Source organism: Peromyscus maniculatus, chromosome 23 (assembly GCF_049852395.1).
Source record: "Peromyscus maniculatus bairdii isolate BWxNUB_F1_BW_parent chromosome 23, HU_Pman_BW_mat_3.1, whole genome shotgun sequence".
Taxonomy (NCBI): Eukaryota; Metazoa; Chordata; class Mammalia; order Rodentia; family Cricetidae; genus Peromyscus; species Peromyscus maniculatus.
The window spans coordinates 7361656-7379956 of NC_134874.1; the positions used below are offsets into that span (position 1 = coordinate 7361656).

The following is an 18301-nucleotide window of genomic DNA, read 5'->3' on the forward strand; positions in this document are numbered from 1 at the left end:
TCCTGTCTGCTCTCTGTAGAGCATCAGCTTCGGGAGGAGCGGGGACCCTGTGTGCCATGTGCACTCCGCTGGGTGCCGGGGAGCACGGAGCGAGTGTTGGATCCATTACCTGTTGCCTGTGTCAGCGAAGGGAGCCGCCAGGCCAGGCCCAGGGCTGTGCGATGAATGCTCACACTCTCTTGTGTGAATGGTTCTGTTCTCATCCTTCCACTGGAAGGCTGTATAAATCGGGGCTCCAAGAAGCCACTTTTGGTCCTGGGTTCCCTTGCATCAGCACCAAGTTTACCCGCCACAGCCTGCCTTCTGCCTCTTTGCCCCGTGGTTTTAATGCCGCCAGAAGATGCTTGAGCCAGCTTCGCTGCAGAACGCGGGCGGGTCTGCCTTTCCTGCCGCAGTGTCCAAACACAGCTCCCAGGCTGACATGCACACCGCTTGACTTTTCTCTCTCTCTCTCTCTCTTTTTTTTAATTATTATTTTTATATTTAGGTCAGTTGTGTCGGGTCTGGACTCCCCTGCCAAGACTAGCTCCATGGAAAAGAAACTTCTCATCAAAAGCAAAGAGCTGCAAGACTCTCAGGACAAGTGTCACAAGGTATTTATCTCCGCAGCCGGCCTCCGTCCTTGCTCCAGGATCCTCCCGTCAGTATATACCAAGGGATCCGTCGGGGGCCACTGCTGCTGCCGCCGGCACTGAGCCTCCTGATCCGTAGAGAGCGAGGTGCCGCCCCCCCCTCGCCGAAGTCGCGCCTCCAGCAGCTCAGAGGGAGATGAATTCGGGCCTAGACTTTGCCATAAATCCTTTAAATCTTAACCAGAGGCGGCCCTGGATTTAAAACGGCCCGGCCCGTGTCTCAGCATGACCCAGCCCGATGTCTGCTTCTTCCGGCAGGTGGCCTGGGTCCTCACCTGTGGCTGAGATGCATCCCATCTGCTTGGAGTGAGGCGACGTCTCTCTTCCTAGTCTTTTAAAACTCCTGCCTATGTCACTGCGGCCACTGTGTTGATTATGCTCCACGTCTCTTAATACTCACTGTTCCTGCCCAGAGGCAACTCTCTGAGAACTTAATAAAAAAAAAAAAAAACCACCACTGCTTGTGTGGGACTCCTAAGAGTGCAGAGGAATAATTTTCTCTCGGCCTTGTCCTGGATTTGTCCTCTAGATCTTTGCAAGGAGATGGGGGGGGATCAAGATGGATTTAGGATAAAATTAAAGTGACGTCTGTATAAGCCAAACCAATACCCAAAAAACAAAAAAACAAACAAACAAAAAAAAAAAGCAAGGCAAACAGGTGACAAAGGATGACGGTGGCTTTGCTAAGGGGGTTAGAGAAGTGATCTCTCGAAGCGGGACTTGGATGACAGGAGTGACCTAGCGTTTGGTGACTGTCTTTTTGAAGAACTGTATGCTCCTGGGCGAAGAAGCAATGGTATTTCCATCCCAGCTCTTGGTGAATTAGCGGTAACCCCCCCTCCCCCGCCCCCACCCCAGACCACCAGGTGGCCTAGGGGCCTGCTTGCCCTGCGCTTGCTCCCACGGAACCTCCCCCGTCCCGCCGGGCCGTTTTTTTTAACCCGTCCCGTGTGTTTATTTCAGATGGAGCAGGAAATGACCCGGTTACATCGGAGAGTGTCAGAGGTGGAGGCTGTGCTTAGTCAGAAGGAGGTGGAGCTGAAGGCCTCTGAGACTCAGAGATCTCTCCTGGAGCAGGACCTTGCCACCTACATCACAGAATGCAGTGTGAGCCTTCCCCCCCGAAGCCCCCTTCCCTCGGAGGTGGCACTTCCTGTCCTGTGTGTCTCATCCTGTTCCATGACAGCTCCATGAGGCACATCACAGCCAATGGCAGAGAGTAGAGAGAGAGAGAGAGAGAGAGAGAGAGGGAAAAAAAGCAAGATCCGTGGTTGGCAGAGTAGCATGAGCTAGGCGTGAGGCTCCTAGAAAGGAACTGCTTTTCAACAGAAAGCCCAGGAGGGCTGCTGGGCATTAATCACAGATCCTGGAGATGGGAGTCACCTGTCACCGAAGGTGACCTTCTGCAGAGGGTCCTGACATCTCCTGTCCCCCACCCTCTCTGGTCTGCGCTTTGTCTGGCATGATCAGCCTTGAGGACCAGACTCCCAAATCTGTACCAGAAAACGTAATTCGAATCTGTCTGAAATCAATTTTTCATTCCCTTAGCAGCATTGTAGTGCCGAGGAAATTCAGCCTTTGAGATCCAGACCCTCTGTCATTATTTCGCATACGACTCCATTTTTTTTTTCTTTCCTTCACAAGAGTAGATTGTCTTCTTCATTGTCTTGTGGAATTTTTTTCATTCAGGTGTTTTTCTAATGTGCCCAATTAAACAATCTTAAGAGGTTGATCCACACATTTACAAAGTTGTTTTTTTTTTTTAATTTTCCTCCCAAGGGAGAGGAAATCTATAGACTGTGGCTGATTAAGAATAACTGCTATGTTTGTGTTCCAGACTTGGCTGCCTTTCAGTGGTGGGTGAAGTTATTCAGCTGTGTGGCTTTCAGATGTCTCTATCAGTGCCACTGAAGTGTGGAGGGAAACTGATGGGATGCTAGGCAGGTCAGTCAGGAGCTAGGTAGTCCACTGGACTCTGAAACGACAGCTGGATAGACAGATGTATGCCCTTGAGAGTCCGGAAGAGCTTCTCCTAGTCTAGAATACACTAGATAGCCATGGAGGTGGAGGTTGTGACAGACACAGGATCTTACTGGTTTTCAGTCCTGAACATACAAGTAAGTACCAGCCAGCATAGGTAGACGCCGCCACCAGGCGGTTTAGCTGGTAGAGTTTCAGGCTCAGCCCGTAAGGTTGTGAGCTTTCGATGACGTTTCTTCCAGCAAGTGGCCTTTACAGGGTGAAACATGGAATCAACAACCGCTTCGAGTTGTCAACTCTGGTCTGTCGCCCGAGACCATCCTGGTGTCTTGGAAGCAGCTGGCTCCTGTCCTAAGGAACCTCTTCCACTGGAACAGGATCCACGGGCATCCCTATTAAAATCTTTGCTTTCCGCAGAGTCTAAAGCGAAGTTTGGAGCAAGCACGGATGGAGGTATCCCAGGAGGATGACAAAGCGCTGCAGCTTCTCCACGACATTCGAGAGCAGAGCCGGAAGCTCCAAGAGATCAAGGAGCAGGTATGACCGACCGCTCACTCAGAGCCCAGTGGCCCTGCAGTTGGCTGGAACCACCGACTTGAGGCGTGTTTGAGAGGCAGAGGTTGCCAGAGTAAAGGGTAGGGACAGAGAGGGAGTGAGAAAGGCAGGCAGGTCATATGGAGTCTTCAGCTCCTCCATGATTATGATTATGTAGATCACACCAGCTTGCTTGTTCTGCTCCTTTTGAAGGCCTCAACTAATAATATCTACTGCTTTTTATGAAGACTACAAGCGAGAAAACCAGCCTAGGGGACAGATCTGGTCTCCTTCCTATTTTATCTATCTATCTATCTATCTATCTATCTATCTATCTATCTATCTATCTATCTATCTATCTATCCATCCATCCATCCATCCATCCATCCATCCATCCATCCATCCATAATGTATACAGTGTTCTGCCTGCATGCCAGACCATCCGTCCATCCATCCATCCATCCATCCATCCATCCATCCATCCATCCATCCATCCATCCATCATCCATCCATCCATTTACTATGTATACAGTGTTCTGCCTGCAGGCCAGAAGAGGGCACCAGATCTCACTACAGGTGGTTGTGAGCCACCATGTGGTTGCTGGGAATTGAATTCAGGACCTCTGGAAGAGCAGTCAGTGCTCCTAACCTCTGAGCCATCTCTATAAACTGACTTTTATGTTCTTAAATGATTAGACAAAAAATAAATAAATAAATAAATAAGAAAGAAAGAAAAGGAAAGGAAAGGAAAAAAAGTATTTTGTGACATGTAATTTTCTAAAATTTAAATGTCAGTTTGCATAAAGATTTATTGGAACACAACCATGCTCATTTCATTTATGGTGACCTTTATGTTACAGAGGCAAAAGCAAATGGTTTTCAGAGTGTGTGTCTATAAAGCTAAGGCTGCTTATTGTAACTTTTTACCACAAGTTTACCAACCCTTTCTTTGGATGGTCCCAAAAGAATTTGGTATTTATATAGCTTTTCAGATACGCTTTCCATTGTTGAGAGACCAAGATCATTCAGTCTCTCTCTGTCTCTGTCTCTGTCTCTCTGTCTCTGTCTCTGTCTCTCTCTCTCTCTCTCTCTCTCACACACACACACACACACACACACACACACACACACACACACACACACATCCTAGAAGAAAAGTTTGAGCCGTTGAGAGCGTTCAGAATGAACACAGCGAATCTGAGTACACAAACCCGTCCCCTGAGTTTCCAGAAGAGAAGAGAGCAGAGACCTTTAAATAGTCCCTTCACCCTCCACCTTTCTAAAAGGGTTTTCTCTTTAGAGGCTCATTTTTCTATCGCCTCATTGTTTTCTTTTTTAGCTTGGGTTTTTTTTTTTTTTTTTTCTGTCTTCTGAAGACACTGTAAATAGAAACTTTAATGAAGAGATGGAAATGAGTAATTGGAGAGCTGAACTATCAGCTGCCAGGCAACTCCCATTCACTCAGGAAACCTAACGGGAGTGCTGACGGAAGTGAGCGTGCGTTCTCATCTCTGGGTAGCGCAAACTTGGCCATCTGGGTGACTCAAGTGAAAGAAATTCCTGCAGATAGCTCAACCCGTTCGCTGTTCTTTAAATAAATGGATTATCTCGGGAGGTTTGTTGGCATATTCTCCCTGTCACCTCTTTTTTTTTTCGAGACAGGGTTTCTCTGTGTAGCCCTGGCTGTCCTGGATCTCACTCTGTAGACCAGGCTGGCCTCAAACTCACAGAGATCTGTCTGCCTCTGCCTCTGTTGGGATTAAAGATGTGCGCCACCACTGCCCGGCTTCAATAATTTTTAGATGGTGGGTTGACGCCCTCCTGCTGTGTAAGAAATTATAAATCAATATGCACAGGGAACTTTGCAAATGGGTCATACCGTCTCTGCATGGTATCCCCTGGGAGGCTCTGAAGGGCACACGCATGCTCTGAGACTTCTGCTTTGACAGGTGACTCACGCTGCGTTATCAACATGGTTTTTCTTCTTTTCTTTTCTTTTTCTTTTTTTTTTTTGTTCTGAAGGCTGTGGGAGGCAGGGTTCTTTATCTCCCATCAGTCCATTGTGTTTGGAAATTAATTTTGGGGACATCCTGGGGAAATGAAAGCTGCCTTTGGCCACCAGAGGGAGCAGCTGGTGTCCGTGAGTTCCAGCGTATGAGAATTAATCAGGACATTTTGAAAAGCTCAGTGCTGGTGGCTGAGTTCAAAGCGATGTCCTTTGTGAGTCACACCACAGCCGGCGTGCATGTGGAGTTTCAGATTTAATGACTAGGAAAAGTTCCGACGGGGCCAGAGAAAACTTTTCGGTTCCGGATTTCACTTCTCGTTAAAGAAGGGTATGTTTAAAAAGACGTGTTTTTGTAGGCGAGGGATGTTTGTAGACAGAGTGCTTTTAAGGCTTATGACAAACACGTAGTATTTAGTTTTTGGCACACTGACTTCTCTCGGGTTTAGGATGAGTCCCCAGATTTTCCTTTCAGAAGTCAGCTCTTTATTTTTTTTTATTTCTTATTTATTTTGTACACCTGCTCATTTTTGTTTTTAATCCCGTTTTTACCCACTTATTTCTTCTGGAGCATGCCTAGCAGGCCCTTCTCATAGTTGGACTCCAATACCACAGAACAGTGACAGTTCTTCTCGGAAGTCATTTGTGTCCCCCAGGTCTTCTGGGGATAGGACCACATGGGCTCCTTCCTCCACAAAGTCCCGAGGCTCTGTGCGGAAGACTTTGCTGTAGATGGACAGTCAGTGGTCTCTGTTTCCCTGTTCTGACCCATTCAGTTCAGTGCCTGTGAGTCATTCCATGCTGAGCTACAGTAGCAAACAGACCTCATGGTCCGGGCTCAGCTCCCTCACGAAGCCCGGATTTGTTGGCTTTACAGGATTTCCTCGGCGTCTGCATCATAACAGAAGTCCGGCTGATGAAACAGAGCTTTCTGCGGCCTGTAGTGGTTGGCCATGACTCCAAGGGATGCCGTTGGTGTTTATTTTTCCTAACACTGCAGGCAGCTCAGGAAACGGAGGTGTCAGGGTAGGGATAGGGGCCAGGTGCTTTCGCCCTTGCTCTGGAAAAAACACAAAAGTCACACGTGAGTTTGAGGGCAGTTAGAGATGGCTCTGTGGATAAAGACGCTTGCCTCCGAGCATGAAGGGTCCTGAGTTTGATCCCTGGGGCCCGCACGGTGGAGGAACAGGCCCAACTCCTACATGTGTCCTCTGACCTCCACAGGCCACACACACCGTGGGACGGACAGACAGACACACAAATGAATGTCATACTTTTTTTTTAAAAGAAGAGTTTGAGAACAAAATATGCCAAAGATCTTCTAGATCTTTGTGTCTTTACGCCTTGAAGGGTCTTGTCTGTCTGCTGGCAGGCTCCTGTTTACCTTCAGCACAACAGGCTTGGGGACAGGGGACCACTGCACTTTTAAGGGGGCACAATGACATATCAGACATGGGAACATAATTTGGAGTAATAAATATCACATAAGACTTGAATATTTTAATCTTCTTTTATATGTAGCCCAGGCTGGCCTTCAACTTAGGATCCTCCTGCCTCTGTCTCCAAAGTGCTCAGATAACAGCAATGTGCCATCACACCTGGCTGAATTTTTTTCCCCTTTAATTTGAATGTTAAAAATTGAGCTATTAGTTCATAAGTATTACTTTTATAAGGTAATGTTAACATTTAAATGCTTATATGAATGTAGTCTTAAAGTATAGTAATATAAAATATATGTGAGTGTATATATGTAATGTATATTTGTGTGTGTGTATGTGTATTTACATATATGTAAATATATATGTTTTTTGGGGGGGTGTTTCTGAGACAGGGTCCCATATAGCCCGGGCTGGCCTCTCACTTGCTATGTAGCTGAGGATGACCTTGAACTCCTGATTCTCCTGCCTGGAGCTCCTCAGTACTGGGATTACAGACATGTACCACTTCACTAGACTCTTGTTCCGGTTTTTTTTTTTTTTTTCCCTAATGGATGGAAGGGTCAAGAGTCATGAGAGTTATAAGGTATCCCCAGATACCTAAGAGAATCTCAAGGAACTCCAAGGAAAGGCTCTACCATTTCACCTATGGCCTGTGTCCCCCCGTCAGATATCTGAAGATGTTCTGGCATCTGGCACTGTCTGCTTTGTGTCTGTATACCACACAGGACACCCATGTGCCCACCCATGAGTCCAAGGTTGGCCTTCAGCAACCACTGCTAGGTGGAAGGGGGTGTGGTGATGTCTGTGCGTCTGTGCCCCCCCCCCCCACTTCTCGTAGGGTGAGTTTTGTTACCTGAACTCTGTGCAGATTTTGTAACACCACCTCCCCAGTGCCTGCTGGGGGAAGATCTGCTATCGTGAGCTCAAATAGGTCCCTAACACCCTGCTATTACAAAAGGGTAAACTGGACTGGCCCACATGGCCCAGGAGTTAAAAAGCGCTTGCCACTTAAGTGTGATGACTTTAGTTTGAAACCAAAACCCGAGAGAGAGAGAGAGAGAGAGAGAGAGAGAGAGAGAGAGAGAGAGAGAGAGAGAGAGAGAGGAAACAGAGGGAGGGAGGGAGGGAGGGAGGTGGGGAGCGGGAGAGAGAGAGAAAGTTCTACCATAAGTGGCTGGGATTGTACTTTTGTGGTGGAGCACTTACCCAGCACACGCCAAGGTAGCTCCCATCTCCAGCAACAAAACAAAACAACCCAAGATGATGTTGCAATATGCTGAGTTAAAGCCCAGCAGCCAACATCTGTCTCAGCTGTTGCCTCACCTTGCAGATGTCACTGGAGCTGATGAATGCCAACGACAGTGCTGGCCTAATGTCTTGTCCTTCTCGTATTTTACCTACCCCCTCCTATCCTGGCCACGTTAGACAGGGCATCATCCTTTAGCCTTGGTTTTGCTATTGAAGAGCCTTTCTATACTTGGCTCCTAAGTTCTCAAGGCTGTTGCCTGTTTCTTCTGGTAAATCTCATTGTGTGTGGGTGGGTAGGGGGTGGGAAGCCTTGATTCAAATGTTCTGGTTTGGTTTTAAAATTCATTTTGGAAAGCATCGGACTGTTTGGATCATTTTAAGGCTTTTTGCTTCAGGGAACAAGATAATTTTTCTTGGGGAAACAATTTTTTTTTTTTCCCCCTGCAAGTTATTTTCTCGGTCCAGCGTCTTGTGACTCTTCCAGATTTCAGGGTGACTTGCATTGCAGGAGCGACACTAAGCTCAGCCTTCCGTTTTGAGCCCAGAAAAATTAATGGTGAGAGGCTGACAATGATGAGTTTCACCTTCCCAGATGATTTCCTCCGAGGTTTCCAATTACCCTCTGGTGCTGTCTGAAAGGTTAATTTCAAAGCTAGTACCATATCTAATTGTGTTAGGACCACGTGGCGTCCGAAGGACAAATCTGTAGACATGAGCACCCTTGGAGGAGAACCACACAGGCACTTCATCTTCGTGCAGAGAACACAGCTCTCTCCGCGTGTCCGCTCACCCCTGGGGGTGTTCTGAGTCTGTGTGGTTGTTTGTTCAGTCTCTGATTCAGCACGTGTGTTCCTGGTGGGGTTGCTCTAGACACGTGTTCTGCATTAAAACAATTTAATAGTCTTTCCCCCTTCCCCGTCTCCTGATCCCCCCCCCCCCCCCCCCCCGTTCTGCCTCTGTCTCTAGATGATTCCACTCACATCTTTCTCTGTCTGCCCATCTGTCCTTTGACACGTTTTCTTCCAACGTACATCCTCCTCCGTGGTTGATCTGCATCCATCTCCACCGTCCAGCCTTGGCTGTGGCGCTGCTCCAGGGCTCACCCTCCGCCCCTCTGCCTGCTCTTTAGGAGTACCAGGCTCAGGTGGAGGAGATGAGGCTGATGATGAGCCAGTTGGAAGAAGACCTCGTGTCCGCCCGGAGACGCAGCGATCTCTACGAATCTGAGCTGAGAGAGTCTCGGCTTGCCGCCGAGGAATTCAAGCGGAAGGCGACCGAATGTCAGCACAAACTGATGAAGGTAGTCAGCCACCCTCCGCGAGGGGACTCTGGGGGCCCAGCCCCGGATGATCTTCACAAGATGCAAGGCCACGCTGGCTCGATGAGTGTAGGTTGGAGACACAGTGAGATTCTTTAGAAAACTCCCCGCCTTTATTTATAGATAACATTATCATTGTTTGTTAATGATGGCCACTGAGGCCAAGAACGAACATACAACGGGTAATGTACGTGGGTCGTTGAGATTTCCCAGTATGTTGTCTCTTCTTACTTACAGGCTAAGGACCAAGGGAAGCCTGAAGTGGGAGAATATTCCAAACTTGAGAAGGTGTGTCTTCTGTGATTGGGTTTACTGTTTGGAACAGTTGTTTTTGTAAGATTATCAGTGACTGCTTACCACATAAGAACACTTTTGTAGAGACTTGATACATCTATCATATCTTATTTATTTTTTGGTGTTGGTGAGGGGGATTTCATGAATGCAAGCATGTACTGTTACCACTGCCCCTCCATTTTAATGGCTTCTCAATGACCATGCTAACTTTTAGCTGTGGTTCTAAAGAGATAAAAACATACTGAGAGAGAGAGAGAGAGAGAGAGAGAGAGAGAGAGAGAGAGAGAGAGAGAGAGAGAGAGAGAGAGAGATTGATTCATGTGGTCCAGGTAAGCCCCTGCTCACTGTATAGTTGAGGATGACCTGTTCTCCTGATCCTTTTGACTCCATCTCCCAAGTGCTGGGATTTCAGGCACATGCCACCATGCTTAGCTGAAATACCCTCCTCTTTCCTGTCTCTCTCTCTCTCTCTCTCTCTCTCTCTCTCTCTCTCTCCTTCATTTTCTTTTTTTGTAGGGGGCTGTCATACTTCATTCACATTAACACATTAACCCAGGCACTTGGTAAATTTTTTATTGTGTTAAAGCACTGGGCAACTTTCTCTTCATAGATGTTGCTCGTCCTACAGAAATAAATAGTCCACCCCACAGTTCATGTTGGGACACCCCCACGCTTCTCCGACAGGCCCATGTTCTTTCAGTGCTAGTAAGTTCTAGAAAACAAACCCTGGAGGCTCCACCGAGCCCTGGAGGAAATAGGACCACGCTGCAGGTAGCAAGGCGCGGGCTCTGATCGCCGTCTGCTCTCTCTCCCGGGCTTTAATTATAGATCAATGCTGAGCAGCAGCTGAAGATCCAGGAGCTCCAGGAGAAGCTGGAAAAGGTAGGTCCAGGTGAGGGGGCTGTGAGGGGGCTCCCCCTTTCCCACGTCCCTGTCTGCCTCACCCCGGAGCTGTAAAGAAGGGAGAAGCTGTCAGTCACCAGCACTAGTGACGGCAAAGACTGTGTGTGTGTGTATGGATGTATGTACTGTATGTACTCAGATATCAGGGGGGTCTGGATTTAAGTTTTCCTTTTGGGACATGTCTGCAGTGTTTGTTTTTAAAAACCAAACCTGTGTGAGACTCTGGGACAGAAACCTGATATACGTATTCAGTTTTGATGTGGTCAGGCTAATTAGCATCTCTGTCATAGTTCTCCCTGTTCTGTGATGGGGACCCTTAAGGTTCACTCCCCACAATTTCAAGGCCTCTCTAGCTGAACGCCAGAAGTGCCCAGCAGAAGGGCAGAGGGACCGCGGTTCGTGACATGGTTTCTACATCAGATTGTCTGGGTGCATGCTTGCCGGTTGATTTAATAAGGACAGTTCTTTAAAAACGTACTGTGGTAACCACAGCAGTGGTGTTGTGTTTCCGTTTTAGCTCTTTCCAAGTCACTAAGCACATCCATGTGGCTGGACGACGCATCTCTGGGAAATTTTCACCATCTACCATTGAAAGTCTACGCCATCCTTTTATTTGAGTGAAATAATTAAAGTTAGCTTAAAAAACTTTTCTATCACATTTCAGGGCCGCTCCCATTTGACATTTTGCCCGTCTTAGAATTGGTGTTTTCTTATAGTTTCCATTTTTTTTTTTATTTTACTAGAGTCTTGCTATGTAGCCCAGGCTGGCACTGAACTCCTTATCCTTCTTCTAGATGCTGGGATCACAGGCCTGTACCAGCCAACTGGCTGCACTTGTTAAAATTTCAGTTCAAGTGATACAGATGAGAATGCTTTATATATAATATATATATATTATATACAGACATATAGACATGCATATATAAATATATATGCATCCTATATATGTGAGTAAATAAAATGTACATATAATATATATATTTACATTTTATTTGTCTCCTAAATTCACATGTCATCCATAGTGCTGTAAGAGCTGTAGTGCAGGTTAGACCAAAATAAAAGTTAATAAATTGCAAAATTAAGAGGCTTAGCCTTCTCTCTTTTTGCCTTGTTGATTGTCACAGACCCGAGACTATTCCAGTCTTTGAAAGGTCACGTTTCGGCTAGCATTTGACCTTGTTTTCCTGTTGTAATTGTTTACACATTCCCCACGGGCGGAGTAGTTGGAGGGAACTAGATTAATGCTGGGCACCTTTTTGTTTGGTTCTCTGTGTTGCATTGAATTGGAGAGATGAAAGATTGTCAGTCACCCCACGAAAGAGGAGTGCATCAGTTGTCACTATGGGATTGTTCCGAACAGTGATAATAAAAAACAGTGTACCTGATATATACGGAATATGCAGTAAATGAATGCTTACGTTTTGAAGAATGGATCTGATGTGCTCAGTATCACCTGCTTTTCTGTTCCTCCCTCCCTCGGCCCCCCCCCCCCCCCCCGCCCCCATACACACAAATACATGTAGACATCAGTGTCCTGTCCCCTTCCTCCCGCCAGGCTGTAAAAGCCAGCACAGAGGCCACCGAGCTCCTGCAGAACATCCGCCAGGCAAAGGAGCGAGCCGAGCGGGAGCTGGAGAAGCTGCACAATCGGGAAGACTCCTCCGAAGGCATCAAAAAGAAGCTGGTAGAAGCCGAGGTGAGCGGGGGGCCCTTTCCTCGGCCGGAGCTGGTCTGACACCGGCTGACCTCGAGTTAGACCCTGGTCGTGCCGAGGTAAAGAAACCGTGGCCATCACCTGTTCATGTCTGACCAAACTTCTTCCCCTCCGAAGATCCCTCCCACGCCGGTCCCAGCAGCTCTGAGGCGAGCGATGCCTGGACGGGTTGTCCCGACTGCTCCCCTGCGGCCTCCGGACTGATGTGGGTTCTATTTTCTCTAGGCTCACCAGGTTTCCCTTTTCTTCCCTGTGTTTTGCTGTCTCTAACACGATGCGGATCTAACAGATCGTTCTCCACGGCTTCGCCGGCTACCCCAGTCGGCAACTCAGGGCCTGTCCTTTGGGCCCTTTCCCCGTCAGGTTCTTTTGTTGTTGTTGTTGTTGAAATCATTTATATAATTATACTGAAAATCCGAGTGGCTTTTCCCTGTCAGAACTTAAACAGTGCACACCAACAGAGAGAGTACCAAGTGAGACTCCGCTCCCTGTCTCTGCCTCTCCGCTGCCCTCCCCAGTGTTTGTCTCCCCGCGTCGATTGTGACATAACCAGCTCACTGTCCTGTCTGCCCCGGGGTCCTCCACTTCTCCACCGCAGTCTGCATGTGACAGACTCATGGCTGTCTGGGGTCTGTCCTCACCTGCATTCCAGGCCGTTGCCCACCATTGTCCTGAAATCCCAAGTGTATGTGTGTGTGAACAGTGCCTCAAGTCCAGAGTGACCCCAACACTGTCTCCGGAAACTGGCTTTCCTTTTTTAGTTTCTTCATGCCAGCTGGGGCTAGCAGCATTCTTCTGGTTGTCCCATTCTTGAAACCCTGGCATCATCTGCTGGTCCGTGACCATTGCCCGTTAGTGAACCACTGAGGCCTATAAATACAAACAAAGCTTACTCTCTTCTTTTGCCCTCTTTGTAGACTCCTCGATGGTCCAGACCCCTTTCCCTGTTAGTTAAGCCGATGAAGTGGTTTCCTGTTCTCCAGCTCCAAATCTTACCCCACCTGGATTACATATGATAAAGGCTGGAGAGATGGCTCAGCGGTTGAGAGCATCTGGCTGCTCTTCCAGAGGTCCTGAGTTCAATTCCCGGCAACCACATGGTGGCTCACAGTCATCTGTAATGAGATCTGGCGCCTTCTTCTGGTCTGCAGGCATACATGCAGGCAGAACACAGTATACATAATAAATTAATTAATCTTAAAAAAAAATTGTGGACCCCCAAGTACTGTTGCCCCATTCCCAGTCTTTGAGGGTCTCTGTATATCTTAGGTGCGCCCTTGAGGTTGGATGCCCCTGAGCCCCACGGAACAGCCATTTGACCCACAAATGCCCTGTGACCACCTCTGTGTTTCTTTTGTTCATAAGACTGTTGTGTGTGTCAGTGGCCTGCTCCCCGACCCCCGTCCTCTCCCGCTGCCCTCCTCACTCCAAATGCTCCCCAGAGCTCATGCCTCTTCACCCCACGCCTCCCCTGTGCGTTAAACGTACCCCCCTCTCGCCCTTCAGTCCCCACGGGGACTTTGTGCCTGTTCGCTCTGTGGCTCTCCCCGCCTCACCCGTGTTGTGTTTGTGTGTTGTCTGTCTTATCTTTCCAAGGGCAGAGTGACATCATCTTCCTCTCTGTATTTCCCATGATGCCTAGTGTGGTACTTTGCAGATAGTAGGTGCTTGGTAAATATTTGAATGAATGAATGCACTCTTGCAATCCGCGCAGCTGAGCACCCGAATTCTAGACTTGTCTTCCTCGCCGTGGCTTCTGGTGGCCGAGATTTTTTTTTTTCCTCCTCCCGACTCGACTGTCTGCTTCTTGAGGGCTCTTTTCCTCGGGGCAGGTGGTATGCCCACAGCAGCTGCTCCATTAAAACTCTCTGATTGATTCACGACCTACAGGAACGCCGCCATTCTCTGGAGAACAAGGTAAAGAGACTAGAGACCATGGAGCGTAGAGAAAACAGACTGAAGGATGACATCCAGACAAAGTCCCAACAGATCCAGCAGATGGCTGATAAAATTCTGGTGAGCAGGAATGCAAGTTGCAAAGTTCAAAGATGAGAGGTCAGAGGTCTCACAGGGAAGGGGGCAAGAAGGCTTGAACGCCATCCCATGGGAGGTGTCACCAAGTAGGTGAATGGAGAGAGGTGGTTTCGGAGAGAGCCACGTGGAGAGTAGCATGGATGAGCCAATACTGGACATTTCGGCACCGGTAACAGACCCATCATGGCTTGTGGCTGTTAGTTCTCTGTTCGCTCTCACCTGGCATTTTAAAGAGTGAAATCGTGCATTTGTGGGTTTCTTTTTGTTGTTGTTGTTGTTGTTATTCTGATGTTCTCCTCTTTGTAGAGTTTCGTTTGGCCATTCATGTGGCAAAACCAGTGCAAAAATCCATTGGGGGTTTTAGACGTCTAAGGCCAAAGCCCGGATTCTTGCTTTTAGAAACGAAAGAAGTGAGTCACTCGGATTGTTTTCCTCAGAGTAGTATCTGCCACAGATCGCTGTTCACCCACTCACCATCTCTGCCGGGTTGGCTGTTATTAGTACTTTACCCCATTGCCTCAGCTGGAGCATCTTTTTTTAGGTCTGTCATCATTCGGATTCTGTCTTCGGCACTGATGACCAAATTAACTTAATCAGGGAGTGTGCACTTGGGTGGCTGAGACCGTAGATGTGAGGATGCGCCTCCCCGGCCGGGGGGTGTGGAGTGTGTGTGTGTGGGGGGGTGGGCAGCACCTTCCCGAGTCTTGCTCCCAAAGCCAGGAGTTTGAGGTCATATTTAAGATGCTCAGCAATGGCCTGGGATTCATGCACAACCACTTTTGTCCCCTAGAAGGAGGCGGGGGGGTGTGAATCGGCCACTTGGTCTCTCCTTTCGTTTCGCCGCTTCTGGGAAGTGAGGTGCCCGCAAGTGTATGAACTCAGGAACGGCTGACTCACAGGCTTGTCTAATAGTGCGGGATATCAAAGTCTTTAACACCTGAACAAATGGGCGAAAGAGGAATCGGTTAAATTGTTGGCTTTGCCTCCCAGTCTTTATATCTATGTGCGTATGTGTGTGTGTCTGCACACCAGACAGATGTGGTTGTCCTCTCTCTTCTGATCTTGTTCTGTCATCAAAATCTCTCCCGGCTCTTGTCAAGCACGTGAATTTTACTGTGAACGAGGGTAGATCCTGCCACTGTTAGCCCTTACATGACTAACAAGCAGTTAAAAGAAGGGCTTACCTCTTGTGGTTCCAAAGTGTTTCTCTCTTTAATGGCGATGTGTTCATTCATTCATTCAACAAATATTTAATGAGCTTCTACTATGTGCCAGGCACTGTTCCAGGAGCTAGAAATATAACAGCGAACACCAGTGACTGTGACATAAGGAAGAGTTGCTCTGATACGTACCATAAAAGATATGTTTTTAAAAAGGACAACAACAACAAAAATGTAAATCTACCAAGTAGCGAGGCGTTAGTCGGATTCGGGATTGTCACTTACCGCTCGTACGGTCGTCAGTCTCAGCTGTCTGAGTGGTGGGTTTTTATTTTAACCTGTCTTTAGATTTCTATCCCCACTTCTGAGCTGTCTTCTGAGGACTGAGCCTGAGAAAAGACGATCACCAAGTGACTTGTAACCAAATAGTAAAGTTTCTCTACCCGAATGTATCTCGTCACCTGCCCAAGTGCCTTTGTGTGCGGCTGGCTGTGCCTTGTTTTAACAGAGTGTGCCTCTTGCTCAAGAACCCTGCGCTCAGGCTGCGGCGTATATGGGACGTGGGCCAAGTACGGCCCATCGAGCTGTCACACAGTGATGATGCTGGCAAGCGGGTCCCCAAATGTCCTTGCTTTAAAACACTTGCCGTGCTGATGAGCAGGTTCAAAATAGCTAACCGGGGCCTCCTTACGGCACCGCCTGCTTTAATCAAAGGCCTGCGGTCCTTTAGTGAACGTGCACAAAGCCCGCAACATGTTCTTATTAATTGGACTCCTGTTCACATTCAGCTTCCCACAAGCACATCTGGTAGATTGCAGTGGGTTTTGTGCACCTGGTCTTGAGACCGACCATTTCAATGGCCCTCCAAGCAAAGCCTGCATCTACAGACTTGCGGGCTGTTGTGTGCATGCGACTCTCAAAAGTATTCCCCCACCTTCCGTCTTGTGCACATATCCCATATAATTTCCTCATTCCTCAAAACTCCTTATCATTGTTTCTACTTCACAGAAGGAAACTCACAGTAGTGTGAAGAGAAGAGAACTTGGGAGTCATGGCTTGGGTGTCAGTAATTAACTAATGGGTCCAGAGTCCTGGCCCAGATGCAACTGTGTCTGCATTTAGCGTGTTTTTTAGTGAATTGGATGCTGTGTTTCCTCAAAGGTCGGTTTAAAATACACAGGCAAATGAGTTGGTATAATTTTCAAATGAATCACGATTTTGTTTAAAGGCAGAAAAAGCGGTAAAGGAAGCGAGAGAGCCTTCAGCTTGAGCCGCGTGTGTGACTCCAGCTTCTCTTCTCGTGTGCACGCATGCGTTTTCACCGTCACTGCCCGTGCTTCATGTTGTCTCCATTCCCAACCGTTAGCGCTGCTTCACGTAAACATTGCATCACGTGTCCATCTCCAGCGTTCACACTCTCCACATGCCAGTTACAGTAATCACTCAAAACGCCACGGTTATTTTTATACTTATGCTAATTGTAACATTAGCTTTCCTTTTTAGCGAGGGTTCTTGAGCAATGCTTTTATGAATGAGGAAGACCCAAAGTATTGTTTATCTTCATAATACATTAAAATCTTTTTTTTTTTTAAATTTAAGGCATATGAACATTAACAATGAAAATAGCCCAAGGCTCAAGACAGTGGTCAGGGTCTCTGTGCCATGCTGAACTCTCGAATGTTGCCTTTGTTTCCTTTATTTCTCTGTATAAAGTGGAGCCGCTGCCCCTGTCTGACCTGTCACACAACTGATCCTGCCTCACAGCCCACCAGCTGTGTCTACGTGCGTGCGTGCGTGCGTGCGTGCGTGCGTGCGTGCGTGCGTGCGTGCGTGTGTGTGTGTGTGTGTGTGTGTGTGTGTGTGTGTGTCTGCTTGGACTTGGGAGAGCCAGAGCCACACAGTGGCCGCGGTTTCCCTCCCAAGAGCCTTAGTCTAGTACTGGAGGAGCAGCGGCTGCCTGTCCCCCCGCGGTGCCTGTAGCGGGGTCCTGTTTCTCTGTGAGTGTCTCGTGTGCAGCGGTGCCCTCCCTTCCCGGAGCACGCCTGACTGACTGTTGTCTTGTGTCCAGGAGCTGGAGGAGAAGCACCGGGAGGCCCAGGTGTCAGCCCAGCACCTCGAAGTGCACTTGAAGCAGAAGGAACAGCACTATGAGGAGAAGATCAAAGTAAAGCCACCCTCTTGGTCTTGTCCCCAGCCTTCCCTAGCGTGCGCACGTGGCTTCCCGGCATCCTCGGGCCCTCGGGCTCCCTGCTTGCTAGAGCAAAGGGCGGTTTAGGGTAAACACTGTCCTTACTGCACGATGCGAGATGTTCAAGTCGGGAGCTTAAAATGTTCTTCATTCCATATTGTGATTCCATCTTTATTTATTCATTTTTAGCTCACGGTGATTCAGGGCATGATTATTTAGATTTGGCCATGTATTCACCATATTCTTTGCTTTTAATTTTCTTTCTGTGCCTCTGACTTCGTTCAGTACCTTTTCCTTTTGTTCAAAGTACATCCTTGAGAGCTTAATTTTGTGAAGATCTAATGTTCTGAAAGTGTGTTTGTTTTATCCTCATTTAAATTTTTTTTTTTTTAAGTTTGTGTGTGTGTGTATTTGAGTTTGGGTATGTGCTTGTGAGTGCAGTACCTGAGGAGGCCAGAAGAGGGCATCGGATTTTTCTGGAGCTGGAGTTACAGGTGGTTATGAGTCACCTGACGTGGGTGTTGGGAATCAAAGCCAGGTCCTCCACAAGAGCGGCCAGCACTCTTAACCGTTGGACCATCTCTTCAGCTCCTTAGTGTCATGTTCTAGAAATGGCATAGATTTCTGGTACAAAATAATGGCATTCATCATGACATTTTTTTACATGTCTAATCATCTGCTTTTTTCACATCTCTTCCATTTCCCTCCCTTGTGTCTTTGGCACCCTTGTTGGTTTCCTTCCGCCTCTCAAACAGTCTCCCTCCCACTTTCGTGTTATCTATTTTTTGAATGTGCATTTTATTTTTTATATTTTTTGGTTTTTCGAGACAGGGTCTCTCTGTGTAGCTTTGG

General features: G+C 47.8%; 1 protein-coding gene across 18 annotated transcripts in view; it reads left to right on the top strand.

Annotated features, from left to right (window-relative positions):
* Cit (citron rho-interacting serine/threonine kinase) overlaps positions 1–18301 on the top strand; it is a 185429-nt gene that overhangs the window by 92870 nt on the left and 74258 nt on the right. For 9 of the 18 annotated variants that reach the window (XM_076560160.1, XM_042268508.2, XM_015997517.3 and 6 more), the window contains 9 exons: positions 488–593; positions 1596–1739; positions 3030–3149; positions 8968–9225; positions 9394–9444; positions 10279–10332; positions 11909–12049; positions 13958–14083; positions 17330–17425. In XM_076560160.1, the coding sequence (XP_076416275.1) occupies positions 488–593; positions 1596–1739; positions 3030–3149; positions 8968–9225; positions 9394–9444; positions 10279–10332; positions 11909–12049; positions 13958–14083; positions 17330–17425 (1096 nt within the window). Of the gene's footprint in view, positions 1–487; positions 594–1142; positions 1429–1595; positions 1740–3029; positions 3150–8967; positions 9226–9393; positions 9445–10278; positions 10333–11908; positions 12050–13957; positions 14084–17329; positions 17426–18301 lie in introns of those variants that run through there. The other 9 variants (XM_076560165.1, XM_076560167.1, XM_006970821.4 and 6 more) reach the window with 4 other exon arrangements.